Source organism: Neltuma alba, unplaced genomic scaffold, assembly GCF_004799145.2.
Source record: "Neltuma alba isolate B1F8T4 unplaced genomic scaffold, ASM479914v2 tig00001301_pilon, whole genome shotgun sequence".
Taxonomy (NCBI): domain Eukaryota; kingdom Viridiplantae; phylum Streptophyta; class Magnoliopsida; order Fabales; family Fabaceae; genus Neltuma; species Neltuma alba.
Window position 1 is genome coordinate 187,740 of NW_021632408.1, and position 27,733 is coordinate 215,472.

At 36.7% G+C, this 27,733-nt stretch overlaps 4 protein-coding genes across 12 annotated transcripts; 2 read left to right on the forward strand and 2 right to left on the reverse strand.

Annotated features, from left to right (window-relative positions):
• Positions 1-150: 150 nt before the first annotated feature.
• LOC114754842 (receptor-like protein kinase ANXUR1) lies at positions 151-1,208 on the forward strand. The gene is made up of 2 exons (XM_028943686.1): positions 151-928; positions 1,006-1,208. The coding sequence occupies exons 1-2, from the start codon at positions 151-153 to the stop codon at positions 1,206-1,208; spliced, it is 981 nt and encodes a 326-aa protein (XP_028799519.1).
• A 10,486-nt stretch (positions 1,209-11,694) lies between these two features.
• LOC114754850 (receptor-like protein kinase ANXUR1) lies at positions 11,695-12,746 on the forward strand. Its single transcript, XM_028943694.1, has 2 exons — positions 11,695-12,158; positions 12,281-12,746. Exons 1-2 carry the CDS (start codon positions 11,695-11,697, stop codon positions 12,744-12,746), a joined length of 930 nt encoding a protein of 309 aa, XP_028799527.1.
• Positions 12,747-13,938: 1,192 nt separating this feature from the next.
• Positions 13,939-18,787, reverse strand: LOC114754888 (EID1-like F-box protein 2). 6 transcript variants are annotated; one of them, XM_028943747.1, is made up of 4 exons: positions 18,637-18,787; positions 18,448-18,514; positions 16,496-17,260; positions 13,939-14,351 (listed from the first exon to the last, which is right to left on the reverse strand). In XM_028943747.1, the coding sequence occupies exon 3, from the start codon at positions 17,249-17,251 to the stop codon at positions 16,514-16,516; it is 738 nt and encodes a 245-aa protein (XP_028799580.1). In that variant the 5' UTR covers positions 17,252-17,260; positions 18,448-18,514; positions 18,637-18,787; the 3' UTR covers positions 13,939-14,351; positions 16,496-16,513. The 6 variants fall into 6 exon arrangements, with proteins under 6 accessions (XP_028799580.1, XP_028799595.1, XP_028799586.1 ...); XM_028943762.1 differs by having other exon boundaries at positions 18,408-18,514; XM_028943753.1 differs by having other exon boundaries at positions 18,629-18,787.
• Positions 18,788-22,240: 3,453 nt separating this feature from the next.
• Positions 22,241-25,830, reverse strand: LOC114754658 (uncharacterized). 4 transcript variants are annotated; one of them, XM_028943459.1, is made up of 3 exons: positions 25,605-25,830; positions 25,254-25,314; positions 22,241-24,275 (listed from the first exon to the last, which is right to left on the reverse strand). In XM_028943459.1, exon 3 carries the CDS (start codon positions 23,945-23,947, stop codon positions 22,442-22,444), a length of 1,506 nt encoding a protein of 501 aa, XP_028799292.1. In that variant the 5' UTR covers positions 23,948-24,275; positions 25,254-25,314; positions 25,605-25,830; the 3' UTR covers positions 22,241-22,441. The 4 variants fall into 4 exon arrangements, with proteins under 4 accessions (XP_028799292.1, XP_028799300.1, XP_028799284.1 ...); XM_028943467.1 differs by having other exon boundaries at positions 22,241-24,257; positions 25,254-25,318; XM_028943451.1 differs by having other exon boundaries at positions 25,254-25,318.
• Between the last annotated feature and the right edge of the window lie 1,903 nt (positions 25,831-27,733).

Consider the following 27,733-nt stretch of genomic DNA (forward strand, 5'->3'; position numbering starts at 1 on the left):
GTATGACAATGAAGACGACGCTGGGCTCTACAGGACGCGGATCACGCATTTCAATGTCAATGTCTTGTATCTTTTATATGTCTACCATATTCTCGTCTCCTCACAGCATTTGCAAATCCAAGACGCAGCTGCGAGGCGACGTTTCTGGGAATGGGAATCCTTCTCAACTGCTTCGGAGGCTCTTCTTCAACATCTAAGAAACAACCTTCCACTTCAGTAGAATATCTCTGCCACCGCTTTTCTCTCGCCCAGCTTCGAAAATCCACCAACGACTTCCACGAAAGCCACTTTCTCGGCCAAGGCCGGCATGGTCCGGCGTACAAGGGCTCCATCTCCATCAACGGCCAACTGAAAGATATTGCAGTGAAGCGTCTGGGAACCCGATCATCGATTTCCTCAGACGGTCTCACTCTGTACAAGAACGACGTCGTGTTCATGTGCCAGCTCCACCACCCGAATCTGCTGTCTCTGGTTCGATTCTGCGACGATAAAAATGAAATGATTGTGGTCTATGAGCATGCCCCAAACGGATCACTGCGGGATCTACTTGAGAGCAAGCCGCCGACGTTCTGGTGGAAGAAGAGGCTGGAAATCAGCATCGGAGTGGCGCGTGGATTACACTACCTTCACTCCGGAACCAAACGCATCATCATTCATCGCCATATAATATCGGCTTGCATTCTTTTGGGCGAGAACTGGGTTCCCAAACTCTCCTATTTCGGGTTCTCTCTAAGAGGACCCAAGTTTTCAGCAAAGGATATGAAACCCCTCACTCTGGAATCGGTCAAGGGCCCTAGGGGATACATAGCTCCGGAGTGCTTCGGCGGCAGTAACGTCACGTACGAATGCGACGTTTATTCATTCGGAGTAGTTTTGTCAGAACTCATTTGCGGAAAGACTTTATCTCAAATCAGCGAGCTTGAGGGGCGTCAACTTGAGAATATAATACTGCAGATTTTTTCCAATTCACGCTGAGCTTGGTTGAGAAAGTACGTCATTTGGCAGGAACAGGAAGAGCTGAGGGAATTATTGATGAGACTTTGGTGGGACAAATAGCAGCAGAGTGCTCGAAATTGTATATGGACATTGCAGAGAGTTGCTTGAGTGAGGATGATAATGAGAGGCCCGACATGGGAGATGTTGAAGTTCAACTTGAACGGCTATTACAGCTGCAAGAGGAAGCAGATTCTACCAATGCTTCCTTGTGATTCAATTTCTCTTCTTGTTTGAATCTTTCCCATGCTTGTTTGTGTTTCTGTTTGCTTTAAAGGAGGAGAAGAAAGGACTAAGGAAAGAGATTTTAATATTACGTCCTACCCCATTTAGATTAAGTTGTTGATGGGTCTTTGCAAACTTTGTAAAATGTTGAATTAAGAAAATATGATTATAATTGATGTTTAATATATAATATTATAATTTTGTAATTATCAAAACTTTCTTATTTGAAAGATTATAATATCATTTTAGAAACTAATATATTTGATTAATAAGGGTATTTTAAGAAAGATGGTACCTATTTATTTCTCCAGTTCTTAATATATGAATTAATTATTGAGTTGATTTTGATTCGAAATATAAGACCTATTTCTTATATTTATCTATTTTTCCTAAATTATCCTTATGGATACTCCATCAATCATAATCAAGTAGAAGAAGAAAGAAGAATATTAAGAAAGATGATTATAATGTTTTACAAAAAACATGTCATATTTTTTATAATTAATTAACTCACCTAACTTCCTTAATCTAATTAAATTAGTTAAATAGATATTATATTAAGGACCGGAGGAGTATTACAAATAACTAACTTAACAAACTTTTTTAACTTACTCAAATTAATCAATTCACTCTTATATTAAGGAGCTGATATGGTAGTTAACAAATTTTTAAGACTAACCAAACAAGAGAAGGGGAGTAGTTGCTCCCTCCCAAAAACCGCCAGCCGAAGAGTGCTATCTTAATTACTAGATTTAAGATTTAACCTCCTATAATTCGTTTCTATGCTATCGCCAGTCTTTTCCTCCTCGTGATGTATTGGATATAGTTGGACATTTAATTTTGGGTTGATGCTTGTAAATAAGAAAAGATAATTTGTTGTTCATAGTATATTACCCCAAAAAAAAAAAAAGATTTTACCCCACACTACGCAGGTATATATTTGGCTGATTTTACACAGCTTACTAGCTTATCTCAGACGCAACAGCCATTGGCATGATATGGTTAAATTATGTTGGACATTTCGCCCAGAAACAAATTATACTGGCTTTCTATAACTTACGTAAGACGAACGTGTACACACGCGATGTGTGCTTTTTAATTTAATGAATAATTAATTAAAACCAGGAGACATAGAGTCAACATTAGTGGCTGTAGCTGTGAGTTGTGACGCATCAAATGTTGGTGTTAATTAGTTATTCCCTTTTAATTCCCAGTTCTTTACATGAAATGCTCGTGTTGTTTAAAACAGTAGCAGTAGTATTAATTTTAGTAGATATTTAGATAGAAATTAAATCATGATTTTAAAAATAATTATACAACATACGAAGTAAATATATAAAAAATTTGTTTTGATTTTAAAAAAAAGTAATTTTTAAAAATATTTTTGGCTGGATGCAATTATAAAGGTGGATTTCAGCTTGCTGCCGAAACAGAGGACTGGTGGTAAATCTGAGCAAACAAGAAGTAAATAGCTTTGGTATAATTAAATTGAGATCACGGGTCTTACTGCGAATAGAATAAACATTTTTTAAAAGTCTCTTTACAATACAGGTCATACAAAGATGCTCCCATTTTTCACTTGTCGTACGATAAAGACACAGCACAGATTATCAATGGTAGAAGACAACCTAACAGGCAATCTGGGATAACATCTCAACATAAATCAAGAAAGCATCTATTTATTGATCTATAGGTTTTGACGTGAATGTGAATTGCTATTATTAAGGCTGACAATATGGGTCAACCCGCAACCGGCTTGAACTTATATGAGTCGGGCTGAAAAAGCTCGTTTGAAGATGAGCTGGTTTTTAACCAACCCTAACCCGCCAAAGTTAGGTTGGTGGGCTGACCTACCAACACATATTTATTTATTTATTTTTGAATTCTTTTTACATTTTAATATTTTTTTCTTATACAATATCCAAGAATAATAATAAAATTTTTGTTTTTCCTTGAAATATTTGATTGAAAGCACCAAATAAATTATATAGGTATTTTTTAATTTTTTAGATAGGATATAATATATAATAATATAATTATAACAATTAAAAATTTAAAAAAAAAAAGATGTGGGTTAGGTGGGCTAACCCGTGGCCGACTGTAGGCCTGGCAATACGAATTAAAAAGGCTTGTTTATTGATGGGTTGCTTTTAGTCAACCCTAATGCGTCATTTTTTATGGGTTGGCGGGTTGAACCCGCGGATTCAACTCATATTACCAACTCTAGCTATTACTAGGTCTAACTACAATTAGAAATCAAACAGCCTTAAAGTGCAAGCTCAAAAATACATATTAATTTGGTTTTTAATATAAAACATAATTAATTAATTTGAGTAGATTAAAAATGCTAGTTAAATTAGTTAATATAATTTTTTTTATAAAATACCTCAAGCAATTTCCTTAATTTTCTCCCTCTTTTTTCTACATGATTATTGTTGGGAAATATTAATAAGGTTAATTTAAGAAAAATTGATAAATACAAGTTTTATATATAGAACCAACATCAACTTTCTAATTAACTCCTATATTAAAAACCGGTAGAGTATATTAATAACAATACCCTATCCCGATCAACTTTCACAAATAAGTTAACGCGGGCTAAAATTATATCACAATTGGTATCCTTGTTTAAATTCTTTTGAACTGATCAACTGATCATTTTTTTTTTTGGGGTCTCTTCGAAGGCCTGGAAATGTTCTCCCTCCACTACGCAGAAAAGACATGATCCTAGTCATGGTAATTGTACACATATGTAAAGACTATGATTATATGATCAGATACTAAGAACAAATTAAGTTACCGCACTATTAACGCAAGCTAAAATATCTATTCATAAGCTTTAAACTGGGGAGGGATGCTCAGGCCAAAAAAAAAAAAAAAAACTGAGAGGGGCTGTAATTTACTTTATAACTAAATATATATGTTGACTGGACTTGTGACAGAGAGAATGAGCGAAAACACGAGTGGTAAGGGTGCTGCTCCACCGTCAAGTGAGGAAACTGGTGCACTGGAGAGGAGTCGGAAAAAGGTCAGAATGGGAGACCTGGCAATAGGGAATGAGCATGTAGTGGTCCATCGTGAGGAAGACTAGATGGCTGAAGATGCATGCCCTGACGTTGCATATTAATCAAGGGACTCAAGGAAGGCTGAGCCACATAAGAAATCCTATCATCAAGCCTGCTTGTCAAATTACGATGGGATTAGCTGTGATGAAGAGGAAGAGGAAGCTTGGTGGTTTGATGAAGGCCGGAGGAGCAGGGTTAGGGTTGAACAAACAATGAGGGGCCCTAACGTCACAGTGATGCCGGAGTTCAAAAAGAAGCTAGCTAAAAAAATGGAGACTTTCCTTGATCGTTAGACTACTAGGGCAATGGTCCGGGAAGAATACCTAGGAAAAAATTACAAAAACTAGGGGGCTTCAATGGGGACGTCAAAACCTTAGAGATTGGGTCGGGTTACTTTATTATTAATTTTACTCACACAAATGACTACGAATATGCTCTTACGGGTGGACCTTGGCTTATTCTGGGTCATTATTTAACTGTACAACCATGGAAGCCAGACTTTGATCCATATGAAGAAGAGGTGTCGAAAGTTGCGGCCTGGGTAAGGATACCAAAGTTTCTAATGGATTACTATGACATGGGGATTCTGTACGTGGTGGGTAGTCAAATTGGCACGATCCTTAGGGTGGATAAAAACACCCTCTCTTGCTCCAAAGGTCGTTTTGCGAGGCTGTGTATCGGGCTTGATCTGAACAAACCTCTACTACCAGCCATCTTGATTAATGGGAAAGAGAAGAAGATAATGTACGAGGGGCTATACCTAATCTGTTTCGGTTGTGGTAAATATGGTCACGATGCTGACCATTGTCCCTGTCGATCAACTGCAATAGAGGGCACATGAGGTGCAAGCCAACATGTCACGAAGTCCATGATGGGTGCGTCGCTGACCGCGGAGAACGGTGATACCCTGTACAGTGGTTGGATGGTTCCAAAAGCACGTCGCAATAGTCGCTGACCTGATCGAAACCCTAAAAACAGTAAGATTGAGATGCAAGACCCAAAGGATAAGAAGATCCCAAGCATCAAGGGATCCAGATTCACAACATTAATAGCGGATGATAATGATGAGCAGATGACTATAGGGAACACAAATCAAGCAAAAATCACGTCGAATGAAATCACAATTAATAACAGATTCCCACATGATTCCAAATCTCGTACTAGAGGAGGTCAATTACGTGCCCAACAGAATGGGAGTAAAAGTGGGCTAGTGGTTAGAGCTGAGCCCATGGGGAAAGAAGCGGACAAAAACAAAGGAAGAGTTAGCCCAATGGAGGAATATATACGAATTAAAAATCATGTGGACCTATCTAAAAAGCATGCAGATTCCACCAGTCAACCATCAACCCACCAAGTCAGCATGGAAGTGGAGACTTCTCTCTCTCATGAACCCAAACAGTTGCCACTCCACCCAACCTTAAACGACTTCACGCCAAATCTGCTAGCTTCCTCATCGGAACAGTCAACCTCTTAGATCCTGGCACAAGCAATGGAGCAGGTTTTATTATTAGATCAAATCCTTTATCAGAGGGTGTGCTTCATACTACTGTTGAACATAATGGGGGGATGGTTAAACCCATGCCCAAAGAAGTATGACAATCTTGGGTCGTGCGTGGTCACCTAATTACCTTCAGTTGTTATGGATAGAAAACTATTGATATGGAACTCATGAGGAGCAGGAAGCAAAGTTTTCAGCCGGTTTCTGTGTGACATTCGGTCTCGATATTAGTTGACTCTCATAGCACTCCTAAAACCAAGACAAAAATCTAATAAAGCACTTTCAATAAGCCGATGCTTGGGTTGGCGCAATATGGAATTCGTGGAAGCAGGGGGTTTTAGTGGTGTTATCTGGCTGTTCTGGAATGACTCTTTGGCTCTGAGTATAGACTTCAAGACTGACTATTTCATCCATGGCACAGTTAACAGAGGCAAAGCTGATGAATGGGCCCTTACTATTGTGTATGGTGACCCATCTTTTACGAAACACCAACTTCTTTGGCAAGGTCTCATGGATTTAAATAGATGTATCACAGGAAGATTGGCTGTGGTGAGGGATTTCAATGCTACTCTTAAGCAAACTGATCGTAAATCATTGTCGGGTAAATACATCAATCCAAAAGCTGCATTTCGACACTGGGTTAATGAAAGTGAGATGATTGATATTGGCTTCAGTGGTCCTAAATATACATGGTGCAGAGGTTCTAGCGGCAGTCGTATCGACTGAGCTCTGGTTAATAGTCATTAGCATAAGACGTTTCCAAACGCCTCCATCACTCATCTGCCTATGTTCAAATCTGATTAATGCCCGCTCTTAATATCTCTGGAAGCTAATTTCAAGCCTGGGAAAGGGGATCATCCTTTTCCTTTTTTTGCACTGTGGTTTATGCATGATCAGTTTAGATCCTTTGTTAAAAATAATTGGCAGAGCCAAGGGGTGTAGAACGTGAATATTAAGGAATTTAAGAATCACCTTCTCCAATGGAACAAAAAAGTCTTCGATAATATTAATAGAAGAAAGGAGTATTTATATAGAAGACTTGATGACTTAAATAAAAAGGTTAGCTTGAATGGGAACTCAGATCAATTCGATCAGGCTAGAAAAGAACTTTGGTTGCAGATTGAGGAGGTTCTCGCATAAGAAGTCATGTGGTTACAGAAGTCATGGTGTAACTAGTACCAACAGGGTGATCGCAATACTAAGTACTTTCATAGCATGGCAAGTAGTAGGCAACAACACAACAGAATCAAAGCCCTCAAATTGGAATCTAGAGAGTAGTCTTATGACTCACAGGAGATTAAGGAGATGAGCACTAAGTTCTTTGAAACGCTCTATACTGAAGAAGAATCTACCGACCAGGTGATTAATTTTGACATTGATTTCCCTCAGATTGAGGAGGAGGATATTTGCCACTTGGGAAGACGAATCTCGGACTAGCAAATTAGGGGAGCTCTTTTTGACATGAGCCCTTTAAAGGTGCTAGGACCTGATGGCCTAAATCCCCTATTTTTCCAGAGTCAATGGGAGGTGGTGAGTCATACGGTAATACAAAAAGTAAGAGAAATTTTTGATTGCCCATCTCTGGTCAAACTCATCAATGATACTCATATTGTGCTGATCTTGAAAGTTGACAACCCCCCAAACTATCAAAGAATTTCGCCTAATCAGTCTATGTAACGTCATATATAAGATTGTGACCAAGATAGTTACAAACTGGTTTAAAGATGTCATGCCCAAGATCATTGCCCCTAACCAATGCAGCTTTGCGAAGGGCCGCCAAAGCTCAGATAATATCATCCTAGCCCAAGAAATTATCCATCGTATGAAAAGCAAAAAAAAGACAAAGGGGTTCATGGCTATAAAAATTGATTTGGAGAAGGCCTATGATAGTATTAGATGGAGCTTTATCTTCGCTTGCCTTCAAGAACTTTGCCTCCCGGATTCTATTATCAACATTATCGAAGCTTGCGTCTCCAGTCCATCTATGTGCCTACTTTGGAATGGAGAACTTGCCAATAATTCTATCCGTCGACAGGTGTGCAGCAAAGGGACCCTCTATCACCCTACCTCTTTGTCATTGCGATGGAAAAATTAGGCCACCTTATTCAGGGAGAAGTTGAGCACAGCGAGTGGTGCCCCTTTAAATTACACAAAAGAGGTACGGCTATTTCTCATTTGTTTTTTGCTGATGATATTCTTCTATTCACTGAGGCAAATCTGGAGCAGGCTGGTCTTATTAAAGCAACGCTTGATGATTTTTGTATGACTTCGGGACAAGAGGTCAATGCTTCTAAGACCAGGATCTTCTTCCAAATAACATTAATCATACCAAGAGGAGAGAGATTCGTGACTTCTTAGGGTTTCAAGCTACTTCTAATGTGGGTCGCTACCTTGGAATGCCCCTCTTTCATGATAGGGTCTCAAAAAATACCTTTGACTTTATCTTAGACAAGATGGATTCTAGACTCTCGGGCTGGAAGGTGAATGTACTCTCCTTTGTAGCTAGGCAGACCTTAGTCTCGTCAGTGGTTTTGGCAATCCCAAATTATGCTATGCAGACTACATCGCTCCTAGCTTATACTTGCAAGGATATTGACAAGCAGTGTTGAAATTTTCTGTGGGTAGCACTAGCCTTACTCGGCGACCCCATTTGGTTTCTTGGGAAGCTGTGCGTAGGAAGAAAACTGAAGGGGGCTTAGGGCTTCAGCCGGTGAAGAGGCAAAACTCAACTTATATGATTAAACTAGGCTGGGGTCTTGTCAAAAGAAGGGATGCTCTTTGGGTCAGTTTTTTACGGGAGAAGTATAAGTGTGGAAGTGATTTTATTCCTAGAGTGGAGAAGAGAAGGGATAGTTCCCAAACTTGGGTGGGTATATCCAATAATTGGGATCATGTGAACCAACATGTTCGACTTAAATTGGGTGCGGGGAACCTTGTAAACTTTTGGTCTAACCCATGGCTCTCGCATGGTGTCAAACTCATTGACCACATTGTTTGTGAGATTCCTAAGGAAGCGAGAAGTTGGAGAGTGGTCGATGTCATATCAGATTTAGGGGGTTGGGATTAGGAGAAGTTTGACTCTTATCTTTCTCATTCAGCCTTAAGACTTATTCGTGAATCGAGAAGTTCGAACCACAAGTGATGTGACCTGCCTATTTGGATTGCTTCTCCAGATGGCAATTTTTCTCTAAAATCTGCCTATAGTCTGCTCTCAAAGGACGGCCACGAACCATGGTCATTCTAGAGACATTTGTGGAAGATCAAAGTCCCTTAGAGGTGCCTCACTTTTCTCTGGATGGGAGCCCGAAATAAGTTATTAACTAACAAGTCGCGTTTTAAGAAAGGTCTTCATACTACAGGAAGATGTGAGATTTGTGGCATCTCTACTGAAACGACATTGCATGTGCTACGTGATTGTGTTATTGCTTCTATAGTTTGGCGTCTTTGTGTTCCAAGGAGATGGAGAAACCACTTCTTTCAAACTCAGGAGGTAGATGAGTGGGTTCGACGCAACATATGTGTTACAGCTTCTGTGGAAGGTTTTGCTTGGAAACAATGGTTTGAGATCATCTGTTGAAACCTGTGGCTCGCACGAAATGACAAAATCTTTAACAGAGTGGTGCCAAACCCCCAGGACATTCTAGCTCGATCTCATGCCTCTCTCCTATGGGGTCAAGTGAAGCTCGGTGCCTTAACGGCAGAGCAACATCAACAATGGGAACCACCTAGAATGGGAACCATCAAATTCAATGTGGATGGGTCTTTTGATGCTCAGAAGAATGCTCGAGGATGCATTGGCCTAGTGAGAGATCACAACAGCAAGACCCTGTGTGGGTTCTTATTCCGGCCCACTCATGGGTCTACTCTTACTACTGAGATCTGGGCAATTTTATGGGCTCTGAAGGTTGCATGGATCAGGGTTTTCGAGACGTTATCGTGGAAAGTGATTGCACCGAGGCCGTTAATGCTGTCGCTATAGGGGTGGAGGAACATCATCTCGATGTCGATCTAGCAATGGAGGCACAACAGATGCTGAAGCGAGAGTAGATGGTCGATCTCTCTATTTGCGACAAAGACAAGAATCATACTGCTGATGCGTTTGCAAAGTTTGCCAGCTCGATGAGAATGGATATGTTGGTATTCACTGAGGTTCCGGAACAACTACGTCTATGTGGACTAATGCTTGTTACTTAGTACAGTTTCTTTGTATCTCTTGTTTTTTTTTCATAAAAAAAATGTAATTTATTTTATAACTTTCAATTTGGATTTGTCTTAATATTTAATGCATTTTTTAATTTTATCATTAATTATTTATTCTCTCTCCTTTTGCCATAATAATTAATATTTCTTATCACATTTTTTCACACATTCTATTTGATTATATTTCTCATTTATTATAAGGGCATATTTGAAAAAAATATTTATAACCTATGTATTGTTTTTAATTAATTTTAAATAATTATTTGTTATATGTGAATTAGTTATTTAAAACTTATAATAAGAACTGAAAATAGTACAATATTATTGTATTTGATAGATGACAATTTTTTTTTGGGCAAATATTCCATAGATAACAATTGGTATGCTTACTTTTGCCAATACATTCAAGTTTATTAACTTGATCTTTTTTTTTTAATTTTTGGGTTTCTTAAAAATCCTAGACATGTTCCCAGGTGGAAATATTCAATTTTCTTTTAATGAAACACATAACTCGAAATGATTAGTTTTCTTTAATGAATCAATAGTAGTAATAGCTTATATTTTCGTTTATAGCCAACAAACTAATGGCTGAATGGTATCACTATTAAATGATCTTGATTTTAGCGGTGATACTGATTTAGTAGAAAACACTTGACTCAAAGTTGGATGAAAAATATAAAGAAAAATTGTAATGAGGTCCCGTCCAAGGGAATTAAATATAAAAAGATCCCTTGAAATCATCAAATTACTCTAAAGTCTCAAGAGATCTCATTGCAATAAACTTTATTTGTTTAATTACCAGATTACTCTTAATTTTTTTTAAATCTGTATTGACAACTTGAAGAATAGTTATTGACAACTTAAAATGTAAGGATCAACACCTATCGCGATAAGTATTGACAACACATTTTCTCAGCACATCACAAAATGTAATGCATGAGCTATTAATACCTATCACAATTGTTATCCATTCTTACAACTTAAGTTGTCAACGACTGTTCTTTCAATTGTTATTACAAAAAAAATAAAAATAAAGACAACTTGGTAATTAAATAAGTGATTTCAAAAAACCTTTTTGTATTTAATTCTTTTAGGTGGGACTTTGTTACAATTTTTCCAAAAAATAATATTTGACATGGTTTTAGAAGCAATTAACTTTTTAGATAAAAATTAGTTGAAGTGACTTTTATTTAAGTTTGTAGTTTTTGACTTTGATTTGAACATTTTGAAATTTCCTTTTTAACATATTATCCGAATAAATTTATGCGAAACTGACTGTTTAACAAAAAAATTATTCGGATATAAATCACATCACACATTAATTTTGATCTCAAATTTTGGTTTTCAAAAGTGACATGTAATAAAAGTTACTTTTGTCACCATTCATCCAAATTCCAAACAAGGCAAAACATAGGAGGATTTTCTTTTGGGAAGATGGATGCCTGCTAATCAGAACTAAAGCTGGGCTTCAACAATGGCGGCGTATCTATTGTCAGAACGCATGGAAGAGGGCAGGAGCTAAGACCTCGCATGTGATGTGAGCTTCTTAATTATTTATTAATATTCTCTGTGAATTGATCAGAGGGGCTCTACAGAACGCGGATCAGGCATTTTCAAAGTCAATGTCTTGCATCTTTTATATGTCTCATATATTCTCGTCTCCTCACAGCACTTGCAAATCCAAGACACAGCTGCGAGGCGACTTTTCTGGGAATGGGAATCCTTCTCAAGTGTTTCGGAGGCTCTGCTTCAACATCTGCGAAACAACCTTCCACCTCAGTAGAATATCTCTGCCATCGCTTTTCTCTCGCCGAGCTTCGAAAATCCACCAACGACTTCCACGAAAGCCATTTTCTCGGCCAAGGCCGGCATGGTCCGGCGTACAGGGGCTCCATCTCCATCAACGGCCAACTGAAAGATATTGCAGCGAAGCGTCTGGGAACCCGATCATCGATTTCCTCAGACGGTCTCACTCTGTACAAGAACGACGTCGTGTTCATGTGCCAGCTCCACCACCCGAATCTGCTGTCTCTGGTTGGGTTCTGCGACGATAAGAATGAAATGATTGTGGTCTATGAGCATGCCCCAAACGGATCACTCCGGGGTCTACTTGGGAGCAAGTCGCCGACGTTCACGTGGAAGAAGAGGCTGGAAATCAGCATCGGAGTGGCGCGTGGGTTACACTACCTTCACTCAGGAACAAAACGCATCATCATTCATCGCAATATAAAATCGGCTTGCATTCTTTTGGGCGAGAACTGGGTTCCCAAACTCTCCTATTTCGGGTTCTCTCTAAGAGGACCCAAGTTTTCAGCGAAGGACATGAAACCCTCAGGCTGGAATCGGTCAAGGGCCCTAAGGGATACATAGCTCCTGAGTGCTTCGGCGGCAGTAACGTCACGTACAAATGCGACGTTTATTCATTTGGTGTAGTTTTGTTAGAACTCATTTGCGGAAAGACGTTATCTCAAATCAGTGAGCCTGAGGGGCGTCAACTTGAGAATACTGCAGATTTTTTCCAATTCACGTGGAGCGTGGCTGAGAAAGTACGTAATTTGGCAGGAACAGGAAGAGCTGAGGGAATTATTGATGAGATTTTGGTGGGACACATAGCCGCAGAGTGCTCGAAATTGTACATGGAAATTGCAGAGAGTTGCTTGAGCGAGGATCCTAATGAGAGGCCAGATATGGGAGATGTTGAAGGTCAACTTGAACGGCTGTTAAAACTGCAAGAGGAAGCAGATTCTAACAATGCTTCCTTGTGATTTAATTTCTCTTCTTGTTTGAATCTTTCCCATGCTTGTTTGTGTTTCTGTTTGGTTTAAAGGAGGAGAAGAAAGGACTAAGGAGAGAGATTAAGTTGTTGATGGGTCTTTGCAAACTTTGTAAAATGTTGAATAAAAAAATATGATTATAATTGTTATTTGATATATAAAATTATACTTTTGTAATTATCAAAACTTTCTTATTTGAAAGATTATAATATCATTTTAGAAACACCCATATATCTATATTAAACTTTATCAAAGTGTCTAATGAGAAAAAGTGAAATTTTATACGTTAAAAAAGTTATATGTTGACTTTCATTAGGTGATACAACTGATTTTTTTTATAGGAGGGTCGAAGACAAGGGATAATTTTTTTAAAATACCATGGTAGTTTGGAATTTTGAAAATACGAAAAGCATAATGTAGTTAAAAATATTTTTTCTCACTCCCCTCCCTCCATTAAACACCGAACAAACAAACAAGGGAAAGGGAGCAACTCTTCTTTCCTAACCTATCATTCCTAACTAGATTCTAAAGATTTAACCTCTCATAACTTATTTCTACATTATTGTCAGTATTTTCCGCCTCTTGATGTCTTCGATATAGTTGGACGTGTAATTTGGGCTGGTACTTTAAATAAGAAAAGATACTGTCTTGTTCATAGTATTTACCAAAAAAAAACAAAAAAAGGTTTTTACCCCAATACCACGCAAGTATTTGGCTAGTACTACACAGCATACCTGCTTATGTCAGACGTAATAGCCATTGGCTTGATGCTTAAATTATATTGGAAGTTGTGACGGAAAAAAAATGTTATTTTGGCTTTCTGAGTTAAGGCAAGACGAACGTGTACACGTGCGATGTGAGCATCTTTATTTAATTATTAATTGATTAAAGACAGGAGACAGAGTCAGCATTAGTGGCCGCAGTTGTGATACATCGAATGTTGGTGTTCATATCATTGACTCAAACCTTAAAAATAATGTTGGGGTCTACAAAGCGCGTAATTAAATCACAGGATGAAGCAGCAGGCCATTGAAACACAATAAGCTATGCTAGCTACCCAGCTTGAAGAATCGACCATAAGAAATTGCGGTGAAGCCCGGGTCTCCCCAAGAACGAAATTTTTTTACAAGGGATAACAATCGGCATATTAACTTAACGTGGGAATGAAAAGAAGGCTGTCAGATAAATGACCGTCTGTGATTCTAGAATTATTGTTAGAACTAATAATATGCGGAAAAGAGCAGAACTACATGTAAGTGAACCGTGATTGGTACTGAACAAAAGCGTTATAGCACAAGCCGATCTGTCATCCAGGTACAGAGGTATCCACAATTCCACATATCCCATCTACAAGATATTACATCGTTTGCAGTAACAACTAATGATCTTCAATTCATGATTCATACAAAAAGTGTTGGTAGCATCCCCAGTTCTTCACATGAAATACTGGCGTTGTTTAAGACAGCAGCAGTAGTATCAGTTTTCGATGCATGAAATCATAACTGCAGATCTCAGCTGGCTGCTGAAACACAAATTTACTCGTGGGCACACTGGCAGTGTGTTTAACCATACTTCATGGAAGGACTGGTAGCGAATCTGTCCAAACAAAAAGTAAATAGCTTGTTAAGTTATTATAACTTCAGCTCACAGCTCTTACTGCATGTAGAATAAACATTTTCTACTCTCAGTTCATACAAGTCTTTTCACGGGTCACAGCAATATGCTCCCATTTTTCAGTTGTCCTACAATTAAAAAAAAATAATAATTATAGAAGACAACCTAACAAGCAATCTGGGATAACATCTCCACATCAAGAAACTATTTATATACTCTAGAGATTTTGACGTGACTGTGAACTGCTATTGCTAAGTCTAACTACGATTAGAAATCAAACGGCCTTAAAGTGCATGCTCAGAATGTATGCTGAGTAGTTCATGATAGAGGCATCAAGTATAAACTACAAATTATATCTTATATTTAAAATCGGTGGTAGTATTACAAATAACAATACGATGCATCAACTTTTACAACAAGCCCAAAATCATGCTACTTCCTAGCTGTCAAGAGTAATTTCTTCAGCAGCAGTTATGAAATGCCTCTGTCATCAAACTAGCAGTTATGTTTTGTAAGGGTTAATATAATCTTTGGTCCCTTAAATTTGCCCTCATTTTTGTTTTGGTTCCTCAAGTTTCAAATTCTAGGTTTTGGTCTTTTAGGGGCAAAATAGTTTAAGTTTTTATTACATTATAGGGACCAATGTTTTAAATGAAAAAAAACTTGAGAGACCAAAACCTATGATTTGAAACTTGAAACCGAAATAAGAACAAACTTGAAAAACCAAAAATTGTATTAACATGAATAGGGTCTATACTGCGAAGATTAGTGATATGAAATTCGACATGTCTTAGTTGAGAAATTTATGAATTATTTTAGGTCTTACTTATTACAAGGTTAGGATTTTTCAATCGTCTAGATGTCTTTTTAAGTTCATCTTATAATCAGTCTCTGTTTTCAAAGTATTATATGAGAAGAAAAGAAAAGAGGGGGTTTTTTTGGCTTTTTCTTTTTGGGGGGGGGGGGGGAGGAGCCACCTGCCACTGTATGGTGTGCCACCACGCGCACAAGTCTTCTCATTCATTACATTCAGTTTTAACCCTATATTTCAGCAATGTTAAGTTAATAGTTCATGCTACGTGCCACCATTTAATATCAAGATACTTCATTACAAACGTAACATATGTTTTATCTAACCGCAGCATCCAGTGGGTAAATAGCTAATAGATCACAAAACTAATAACTTATCCAATACACAAAAGCACCAACACAAAAAACAAACAAATCATTTTTCCTCTTTCCTGAATATACATGTAAGTTTTGTATCCATTCAATTTCTCTGCACCCTCTGGTCTCCTTTACTATAAATTGTCAAACTTAATATTGATTTGATTGCAAATAAAATACCTAAAGCGTATAGTTCATAATCTTCTATCAATCAGCAATTGAACCCACAGTAACAATAACTGCACAAACCATGATAAACTAATTAAGATCTAAATGCACAGAATTATAGGCTTTAAAAATGAAAATATTACATGCAAACTCAAAGTCAAGCTTATAAAAATCCAATTATCAGCATGAATAACTTAGGGCCTATGGGTGTCAATCAATCTTAAGACCCTATCAGAAGACATCTTTCCACCCAAGTGACTGGCTATGTGAAATAGGAATCCTCCTATAGTCCAACCACCAAAGGTCGTTGGCAAGACTTGGACATAATGGTGACAATTGGCAAACCATTTAACATTTGTGGCTGAATTCCTAAGAAATTACTGGGATGAGGAAAAGAGAGCTTCTGCATGGTAGTTGGAATCAGCTTATGTCTAAAAGATTTATGCTTTGTGCATAGTTCTAAGATGAGAGATGATACAAAAATTATAAAGACTTGCTGAAGACATAAAAAGATTTTACATCCTAGTGAAACCTCCCACTTTAGTGAGCATTGTCCATTGAGCATGACCTTTTTTTTTTTTTTTTTTTGAAGTGAAGCATTGAGCATGACTTTGACTGAAAGATATATTTTAGTGTGTGTGAAAACTTGTCCATTTATCTAAGAGAACTATTCTCTGAAAACAATTGCAAACATTTTATGGCCTTAAATTTTTATATCTTTCAAAATAAATTAGAAAAGAAAGCAAGAAAAACAGGCCAAAAATCATGGTTTTTTTAATACAGGCAAGTACCTGAGGATCATTCAGATATTACTCCAACTCAGATACCTCTTCTGAATCAGACAATGGCAAGAGGGTGCAGATGCCACGCACATGTCCATTAAGGCACACATAATACTCAATGCCATCTTCATCGGCATCCACCCTGCAGCTAGCACTTTGGGGAATCATTTTGGCTTGCAGCATGCTCCACAACTTTGCCTTACAATAAGGGCAAACTTCTGTGGGATGGAGCTTTGCACCTTTTTTTATAAGCATCTTCCTGACCTTTGATGTAGAGAATGACTTAAAAATTCCACGGAAGAATCCTATATCACCTTGGTCAAGATGCTCACAAGGATCAGACACATATAAAACATCAGTTCTGCATTGCGGCAAAAGAAAGCTCTTGCCTGATGTTCTAGAAAATCGAGTCCGATAAACAAAGTGGCCAGGGATATGAATGTTATTGAACAAACCACCCTTGTTGCATCCGGAACAGTAAATTAGCAGCTTCCCTAGAGCCCTCCAGTTTCCATCAACACTGTGGCTCCCACTAGATTGTAGATCAAGCATCATTTTTGGTGCTCTGGTTCGGCAAAACTCCTTCCATAGTAATCTCTTAGCAAGATCATCAAACCACTTGCATACACATGACAGAGCAGCAATTAACTTGGGATTCCAATTTAGTCGTTGAAATACCAAGAATATCACATCTTCACTTAAATGCCCCTTAGTGCATTGACAGCTAGCTGAGTGTACGCAACGGTATTGCTTGTTAAGAATCATTTTACTCACCTGGTCAAAGAGGGAAGAAAAAGAATTATTACTCATTTGAATACCTTCGAATGTCAGCACATTGCATTAGATGGTCCGTATTAGTCAGGATAACACCAGGCACAAGAAATATTTTTCACCCAAGTAATAGCTTATAAAGGTGTTGACACAGTTTAATATATTCTATTAAACCACCAAGACACATGTGAAGTTAATACAATATACTCCTCCTGTCCTAAATATAAGACCCATTTTACAGTATAATTCAAGGTAAAGAAATAAAAAATTTTCTAATCTCTTCTTTTTTGAAATTTTGGATATATATTAAATTTCCGTTTATTGTTATCAAATTACTAAAGTCCTTTTTATTGGGATAGTAAGACTGTCAGACGATCTATTAAGTACCACCTCTCTTTTCATGCTCAAAAGGCTTTAATCACCTGTAAAGGCTAAGGTCAAAATTTTAGCAAGAATTAAGAAAGGTCGAGAGATACAGATACATTTAGACAAGATATATCTATAGTATAAGCAAGCAATGATGCTTGGGTAGAATTGAAAAACGTCAGAAGAATTCCAAATAGGGGAGTAATAGATCTGGAATATAATTTATTAGGCCAGAATTCGCAGAGATAGTCAATTAATTTCAATAAGCATGGGCCCAAATTAATTCAGCAATATAAAACTAATGCCAAAGCAATCAAACCAAGCTAAATTTAACAACAAATTTCACGCATATACGAATTCCGGTCATCCCATAATCCCCAACTCAACCATAAAGAGGCAACCTTTGAATCCCACTAACAGCCACAATCTAAAGGACATTTTTATACATGTCAAAGAAAGCACGTCAGTCAAGGCAAATGGCAAATGACAGCATTTAAATCCTAACAATCACGAAAATATCCAAAAAGGTTACTTTTTCCACCGCATTCTCTTAATGCATGTTAACCACTTCCACAAGTTCAGGTATACAAGTTCATCTAGGTAAAATTATAAGACACTCCCATGAACTACCCCGTAAGTTAACACCATTCGTCAATACAGGGTGTCCCCCAATTGGCCCTTCGAGATTTCACAGAATCGGCAACCAAAACGAAGAATTTGCGAGAACCCTCGACACAGACGAAGAAATTCAAAGAGAAGAGAAGCAAAGAAACTGAAAGTAGACTAGATCACAGAGGAAGCCAAGTCAGAAAACCCGATTGTACCCTCAACTCAGCTTACGGAAACGGAACCCAGTTTCGGCATAGACTCCAAACTCTAGAAAACCCAATTCTGCATGCAATTGAAAACCACCGTAAAGGGTTGCCCAAACGACAGAGAAAGCCAAATTAATAAGAGAATCGTAGAAAAAATATCAAAATCGATGAAAACAGAGACACAAGCAACTTGCTTACAAGCACCCATCGGTGATCTCAACTGTCTCGAGGGGTAATTCGATCCAGAAGAGCATAAAATACACTTGGAACAGCACGGGCAGAAAATGCAGAGGGGAGAAGAGGACAGTGCGAGGGAGAACGAGATGGTAGGCTAGGCTGGGGGTTCCATCAATGTCCCATGGAGAAGCAAGGGAAAGCATTTTCTTTGACAAATTTATTTCAAAAGCAGCATTAGAGTAACAGTACAGATAAATCGGAAAGATGAACGACAAATAACATGACGACACGTACGAATCTGGTCTAGCCGTCTGGGCGATTAACGCTCAGTGGGTCCGCATTTTCAGACGTGGCATTCGAAGAACAGAAGGTCATTTTCGTAAATTGAGCGATTGCAGCTAGCCTCTCAAGGGTCAAGACTCGACTATAATATCCTGTTTGGACCTCAGAGAAGTATCTCCAGGGGACCTGTACTTTGGTTGAAATGATTCTTTTGCAGCCCGACGAATGCCACGTGTCAGGCTCACAAATTTCCGCCAGTCTTTTTCATCAATATTTTTTGGTAAAATTCTTCCGCTTCGAAAATCGTTTTTATTTGTGCCCACGACGACTCTACCATGCTGCAACTTGCTGCTTTGTTTTCCGCAGTTTTGTCCGATAGCTGATGCTGGCTGATCCAACTTGTTGCTTTCTTTATTGTCCTTTTGTTCCCGGCTTACGCAGCCCAGTTAAGTTATCGTATTTTAGTTTCATCTTTATTCAAGTGGCTAAAAAATTACCAATAAGTATTGATCTAAGTAAAAAAAATTTAGACACCTTAAATATCATATCTTAGATCTGATTTTTTGGATAATGTGTATGGAAAAAATATTATTAGGAGGAGTTCCCACTACGGCACTTAACAATATCTTGAAAAATTAGTTTCTTACTATTCGAATGGGAAGATACTATAAACAATAAAAAAAATGTGGCTAAAAAATTTTTAAATTATTTTTTACTGAAAGATTAAAATAAAAAAATAAATAAAATGCCCTCAAAATGATATGATTAATTCAAAATATAAATTTTCATAATTACCAAAGCCAACAGAATTTACAATTGTGATGTCACTGTCACAAAGAATATACTCCCTCCGTTCCTTATTATAAGAGACAAATAACCAAATTACGTTGATCAAAAAAACAGTTAAAATTAGTTGAGGACAATTAATGTGTAAAAAGTATAATATTTTTTCCAACAATGCCCCCATTAATAAGGAGAGAGAGTATGAGAGAGAACAATTAAATTATTAAAAGAAAGAGAAGTGGGAGGGAGAGAGAGTATGAGTTGGAAACAAATAAAAAGGGGTAAAATAGGAAATCAATACAAAAAAATAGAGACAACTTTTAAGTGTCTCTTATATATAGGAACATGCCATAGACATCAAAGGTCTCTTATAATAAGGAACGGAGGGAGTATTATTTTGCACAAATTTCTAAAGCAATATATCCTAAGAAGAATTGCTATAAATCCCAAAAAATATATATAATTACTAAAAAAATTTTATTGATAACTGAGAAGTCTATAATAACAAATTTTAAAATAAATAATAACAACTATTTATTTATTATTAAGATTTACTGGTAACTTTTATTTCTTGCAGAAAAAAATAAAAATCATTAGAGAGAAAAAGCTAGTTTGTAAAGAACCTTCAAAATAATATTTAATCTTTAAATTGAATTTCTAATTACTTCTTATTATTATTTTTTTTTTTTCTTTGAGCAGAGTTTTACAGGGTAAAAAATTGACGTGCTTTGTCTTTGTTTTTTTTTTTTTTTACCAGAACGTGCTTTGTCTTTGTTGGACTTTGCAGAATGAGAAGATTGGGATTCAGATTGAGGTACGAAGAAAGATACTAGTCTTTAGAGGCAACCTTACGAGAAAAAACAATAACCTTATCCGATTAAATAAGTGTCAATTTACAACAATAGCGTGATATTATTGTCCTTAGTCACCACCAAAACAAAATATCATTGTCCTTTGTTCAATACCGATTCTTCCGATAAGCCATTAATTATGAGATTTCGACTACTGATTTCTTTTTCCTTAAATGTTCTTCTTGGTTTTCTTTCACCTCCCTTCATAAAAGTTAAAGATTATATGCTCATTCTTTCTATTATACTACCTCCAGTTCTCAATATAAGAATTTATTTAATTTTTATTTTAATCCTAAATATAAGACAGTAATCTACTTTGTCTCTTATATTTATATTTTTTTTTCAAAGTAGCTCTTCTAATAATGATAGCTATAACTAATACACTTGATTAGTAAGAATATTTTAGAAAAAACAACACATATTTATTACAAATAACTAACTTAACTTCTTTTCTTAATCTTCTCAATTTAGTCAACTGATTCTTATAATTAGGATCGGAAGTAGTATTTCTGATATGTTGTTCTAGTTAAGCTTTGTCATCGCCTTTTACTTAAAAAAAAACAGAAAAGAAAAGAAAAGAGAAAGAAAAAGATCTTTTTCCCCACGGAGCTTGTAAACGACGTTCTAATAGAGCAATTTTTTGTTTTTTTTTGTTTTGGGTCTGAGTTCTAATTGAGCAACTTTGTTGATCTGAAAGAGACCGGCTCATCCGTCACCGAAAACAAAAAAGAAAAGAAAAAGAAAGATACTGGCTCATTTAATGAAGGAGAAGAAAATTAGCAACATAATGAAGCTATAAAGGCATATATAGTACAAAGTTTATATAAATCTCGATCGCATCGAAAAAATTAGGCAGGCCATGGCCCCGCCAATCCCCCTTTTCTACGCCTTACAAGTGTGATTGAATTTTTTGTTTTATAAAAAGATCAATTTTATAAAATGGAAAAAAATTATACAATTAAAGTTGGAGTTAGGTACAACGAAAGAAATTAATACCTCACATCCCTACTGAGAGAGGTACTCATATTTAATGCTTGATAGTGCCTTACATATGATTACCTTCAATAGAAAAATACATATATACATATTTTTTTTTTAAAAAAAAAAAGAGGATTGCCTCCAAGGATAGGTGTACATGGAGGAAAAAATAAAGTCGGAATAATAAAGTTCAGGAAATGGAATTGATACGCCATCAGTTTTGGAAACAGTGTGACTAGGAAAAGATTGAAAAAGAGTGATCGAATTGATTGAATGAAAAGTATTATATGTTTCTTTAATTGAAGGGGAAAAAACGTGAGGAGAAAACTACCCCTTCAGATCTAAAAAGGCTCTAATCAAATACAGTAGATTCTGAAAGAAGTAAAATGCCAAAAAAAAAAAAAATTGGGATTAAAACATAGAAACTCTTATTAAATTGGTTAAAAGAAGGTTGACTTCAATACTCTAATTTAAAGATGACGTCAAAAGAAAAGAGCTATGGCTTCGAAGATAAGAGGCATTAGCTCTCAGGAACGATCCTTCCCCGATTAGCAAATTGGGACAGCCTATATGTAAAAAAAGTTTCTTCTTCTTTTCTTAAATTAATTAAAAAAAGGACATATGGGACATGATCATCAACTGTTAGGGAGTTTGCCTTTCTCCGATTAGAAGAACGAAGTCATTAGAATCACTGTTTCATTAAAAGAAAAAAAAAATCAATCACATTATGTATGGACTACCAACACAAAGTATATGACGTTTTAATGTTTCAAAATGAACACAATGCCCCTTTCAACTCTATCCAGCGCTTCAAAAAAAAAAAACACTCAAGGCAATTATTCTTATATCCACAAGATTAGATTTATTTTTCCACCAGTTCTTTACAAAGCAAATGCCAAAAAAAAAAAACCAGAAATGGGATCCCCAGATGATTAAATGCCGGTGCTTGCAGACAGTTTTTTCTCTTGGAGAGAGATGACAGTTTCAAAGGCACCAACCAAAGCTTTGACCTTGCTCTTCCTACTTTCAGCCAATTTAGTTGCTGTTTCTTCAATCACATTATTAAACAACCCTTGTTCATCTTTCTTTCCCTGCACATCTTGATGTCTCAAAACAACCTTCTCAGCACCAGTTTTAGCATCATTGCTTTCATCAACATTTCCATCCCTTCTTTTATAACATCTTCTCAGAACTTCACCCTTCCCAGTGTCAGTGTCCCCCAGCATTCTTCCTCTCCTAAATTTAAGCCTCCTCGGACTTGATTTTTCAGAGTTAACTTCAACCCATTTTCCCTTTTTAAACTTTAATTTTGTCATTTGGGAGCGGTCCTTGTCTTGAGGATCTACAACCCCATCCTTTTTAGGATTGCCTTTCTGGTCCACCTCCAAATCATCTCCATTTTCTATGTGCTCGTCTTCAGCCTTTACTGAAATCCAATCCTCCTCAACTTCACTGGTCGTATATTCATATTCCTCTTGGTCATCTTGGGGTGAGGATTGAGAAGACGAAGAGCATGAAAACTTGGGCGACGCCAGCAACTGAGGGAGGGGCAATTCAGCATCATGACTTGCATTTTCATCGGATTGCAAAATTTTGTTTTCTCCGGCGATCTTGATGACATGCAAAGTCTTCTCCTCGACCTCAACATCACTATGTTGCTCACGTCTGTCTTTTATGGTCTTCTCCTCAACTTCAACATCATCATGTTGCACAGGTCTGTCTTTTCTGGTTTTCTCCTCAACCTTAACATCATTGTGTTGCACAGGTCTGTCTTTTTTGATCTTCTGCTCAACCTCAACATCACTGTGTTGCTTAGGTTTGTCTTTTCCGTTTTCAGAATGATCCTTAAGATGAGGCCCAATTTTCAGGCTCTTGTACTTTCTTGCATTAATACTTGCCACTCTATGAAAGGAAGGTTTGAGGGGCAAAGAAGCTCTTAAAGGTGTATTCAATTTTCTACCAGCTACTTTGGAGGTGGCGACTCTCTTCTCCACTCTGAGCTCGCTTTTTCTTTGGCTACTGAAACCTTCAGAGGGATTCTTCAAAAACAATGTCTTCTCTGTGACAGAGTTCGGTTTTGAAGATAACTTCATTTCTTTAGCTTTGAAGGCAGCACTTGATTTTGATGAAGCTTCCACTTTCTTTGATGCCGATGAAGTTTCTTGTCTCCCGGTCTTGGAAAGATCAGCCGTATGAGATTTCAGAGAGTTTGATGGTTTGACCTTGATCAATGCTGTCTTCTTGTTTCCTGAAAATTCATTCACTACTTGTTTTGAGTTTTCAATTGGTTTTGTTAGTATTTCCTGCTTATTCTCATGCTTCCCAAGTGTCCCACGAATTTGCAGTGCAGAATCAACAGATGCTGTGAGCTTGACTGAAGATAACTTCCTTGTTGACTTGGAACCAGTTGATGCTCTGAGCTCATCCACTGATGTCATCGTCCACCTACACCTACACTCCTTAGCGATTGCTGATGACCTGGTTTTCTTGCAACTCTCTTGAGTATGGATCGATTTTCATTAGCTTCAAATGCATGCTTCCTCCCATATTTACAAAAATCATGACAGGAACCAGTAGAAGCTCTGAGATAACGAGGAAGAACTTTTTCTTCACTATTTCCAGAACTTACTTTTCCAGTGGAGCGCCTTCTCAATTCAACCCCACTTGACTTAGTTATTTCTGGGGTCACTGGTGAATCAACACCGTTTTCAGCCATCAGACAAGAGATGAGATGTGAAGAACAGACCTCTGGACAAAGAGACAATCCTGAAATTAGAAAAAGAACAATAACTTTAAATGAAGCAAAAATACAGAGCCTTAATAGAACTTACAGTAGTAGGAGACAAGTTAAAGCAAAACAATTAATCTTTTTTTTCCAGTGTTGGGATGGAAAGGAATGCAAATATGACACATTCAAACATACCCTTAGATTAGAAACCTTGGCCCTGGCAATAATAATAATAACAGTTCAGAATCTTTAAAAGTACAACATGGAAGAAAAATATTTTATGGACTTCTCTTGAAATTCTTCCCCCTGAAAAAACATTAAAATTGTTTTCGTGCTCTCTTCTGATGTGAATCTCATAGTTAATGTCTCTAAGTGGAAAGTTTATAGGATCTTGACTGCAATGCCAAGGCAACAACTGTAAGAAAGGCCTAGGCCAGCAATTATTCAAAATAAGACAGCATCAAATTGGCCTGCCTTTTCATCTTGTTTTGCATATCATTCTTTTCCACTCAATCAAAATTAACAAAATCTCTTGGTTGTTACGATGAATAAGATACCTGACAGATCACTAAGTGACTTTTGTGAAGGAGGAGCCAGCAGTAAAGCCTTAACGAAGGAAAAAGTGAATCAAAGTATAGTGCAAGAACCGCGATTAAGCCAAACATCCAGTTTCCCGAACATTCCCGGTAAACAGCATTGTAATGTTTTGCGAACCTTGAATCGCCTACTACTATTATGGTCGCACCATATGTATCATAATCGTCCTCAGGCATTTCTAATATTTAAATGCCCCTAATATATAAAGGTATTTATCAAATACAACAATTGGGTAAACCATCAAAGGCGAAGAGAAGTGACAAAATCGATTAGGAATGCCGGAATAAAAAGCAGGACTCTTGGTTACTACTAAACTAAATTTACGGTTTTATCATGTAACTGATATGTGCAAAACCTTCATTATGGTAGAGCCACCAGGCAAAACTCATCATGCAAAAAGAAAATGCACTGAAAATTACCCGTTATTGATCATTCAGCAGAAACCCACATCAAAAACCCATCGCAAGCGTGACGGTTAAGCTACCTTCACGGACCGCCGTATACAACCATGTCGAAAGACATTTCAATCCATGAACCAAAAGGAAACAAAGCGAATCAAAACCAAACAAACACAAGAGAAATAGGACTCAGAGAGAGTTCAGAAGATCAATCCCAATCGCTAAAATCATAATTTTCCGCAAACCCGTTTGGGTAGATGAAAGAGAAATGGAACCCAGATAAAGATTTCAGCAAAAGGCAGGGTTTAAAAAAAAAAAAAAAAACAGCTTTTGGGCTTTCGCCTTGCTTAGCAACACGTACAAATAGCACACCTTTGCATATGATTCCGGGCTCTGGTAAAGGCTGCTCAGCCAGAAAGCGGAGAAAAAGCAACGGAATAACACGCCGGCTCGAGGAGACGAGTAGAGGGAACAGTCCTTTTACTGTTATATTTGTGTGAGAGATTTGGCTTCAGAGAACGTGCAGGCAATTTCAGTGGGCTTTGCTCTTCGCGTTGGTTTCAGAATCCAAAGAGAGAGATGATGAAGGGGGTGCAATGTGCAAAGCGTGAGCCTTGGGCATTGAGTTGTGGGTCGCACTCCCAAAACTGACCAAGGAATTTTGAATTTATATTTTGGGACAAAAATAAACAAGTAATGAGTAGTTATTATTGAAAATGATTATTAAGGTATTTGGTTTATTAGTTAGTCAAAAATATGAAATTAGTTTCCAATTTTTTCCCAGCAAGGGATTTCAGATTTGCATATGACTATGAATCTAGTTTTAATTTGAAAGATTATGTGATTACTTATAAATTATAGATTTTTGGTTGGCAAAAAAATTTAGATTTTTAAACTTTTCATTATTTTCATACCTAATGATATAATTTGGAATTTATAAAAAACAAAATCGAGTTGTTTATCTTGTTTTTTTTCCAACTGCATTATCCCTTATTTTGAATATAACAAAAAATTTCAAAAATAAAATAGGATGTCCATATGGTATTTTGCTATGGCAGAGATTAGAGGGTAAGTGTTGAAAATTCCAAAGAATGATAAGGTAATTGATTTCATTGGAAAGATTATTCATGGAATCATTATTTTGAGACAATTCAATTTGAGATCCTTTTTTCAAAAATGTTATTCACATTTTTGATAAAAGTATTCAGTATTTCCCAATCAATGTATTGAAAAAGTGCATCCTTTCTGGTTTGCACATTCAATCGAATCCTCACATCATACCAATCTTCAAAAGTACATCTCTTAACTCCACATAATAAATCATCAAAAACAAATAATTCTCTATTTTAAAAAACTATCACCTCATAATTGAATTTCTTTTCTTTTTTTTGGTTTACTTTGAGGCCATATGTAAAAGTTTGATCACTCTTGATAACTTTATTGAAAAAATATAGCAAAAAAGAAAAAAAATGCCACGAAATGCGTTGATTTATGTGGCTATTCAACCAAGTTTGTTTGGATTTGTCATAAAAAAAATTAATTTTGCATTGTATGTAAATATATGAGATGAGTTATACCTTTAAAAACATTTTTTTTAAAAAAATACTTTTTTAAGTTCTTCACAGATCGTTTCAACATCTAAAATAATTAAAAATAAATGAGGGCATAAGTTTGGTTGAATAGTTTAATGAATGGTGCATATGTGATGATAGTTTAATTATAGCATTTAATGACATGTCACTTCGGTCATTATGTACCAGAAAATGAAGTGGTAAAATCTGCCTACCACCGTTGAAAAGGAAACGAGAAAGGAAGAAAAGTACACCAGCGTATATAATTATATGTGCATGCATGGTCACGTTAAGTTCGTATTAATTGTTTATTACCGACTTAATAAACAAAATAATTATTGGTAAATAATCACCGAATTGAGATATGTGGGTCACTAAAGTTTGCAATTTCTTAATTAATTATGAATGGATAATCTTTTGTCATTAATAACAATTGCCTTCAATATCTTCAAGACCAAGTTTGTTGCTTCTCCCGCCACAGATCTAACCTTATTAACACCTCAAGACAAAATTTAACAACATGCCATCCACATTTATTTTTTTGTAGGCAAAATATGAATCTAAGACTTATTTAAAGTGAATAAATATTTGTCAACAACAAATTGCTCCAATCATAGTGCCACCTGTCATATTTAAATCAGGTTCTAGGCTTGAGTAGCTTGTGTATTGTTTTTGGCCAAGGAAATCAAGAAAATCTTTATTTTATAAATTATGATTTTTATCTTTAAATCAAACAAGGCCAAGAGCTTGATAAAAATGAAGTTGGTCGGTATATTTTAGGAATATTATCAATGTGATATCGTACCATGAATTGTGACGATATATCTATGAAAAAAAAAAAGTTCTTAAAGATATATTTAATTAATACCCTCTTTAATGGCAGCAAAGCGTGCTCACCACTCAAAGTATGAGTAACATTGAAGAAATTAA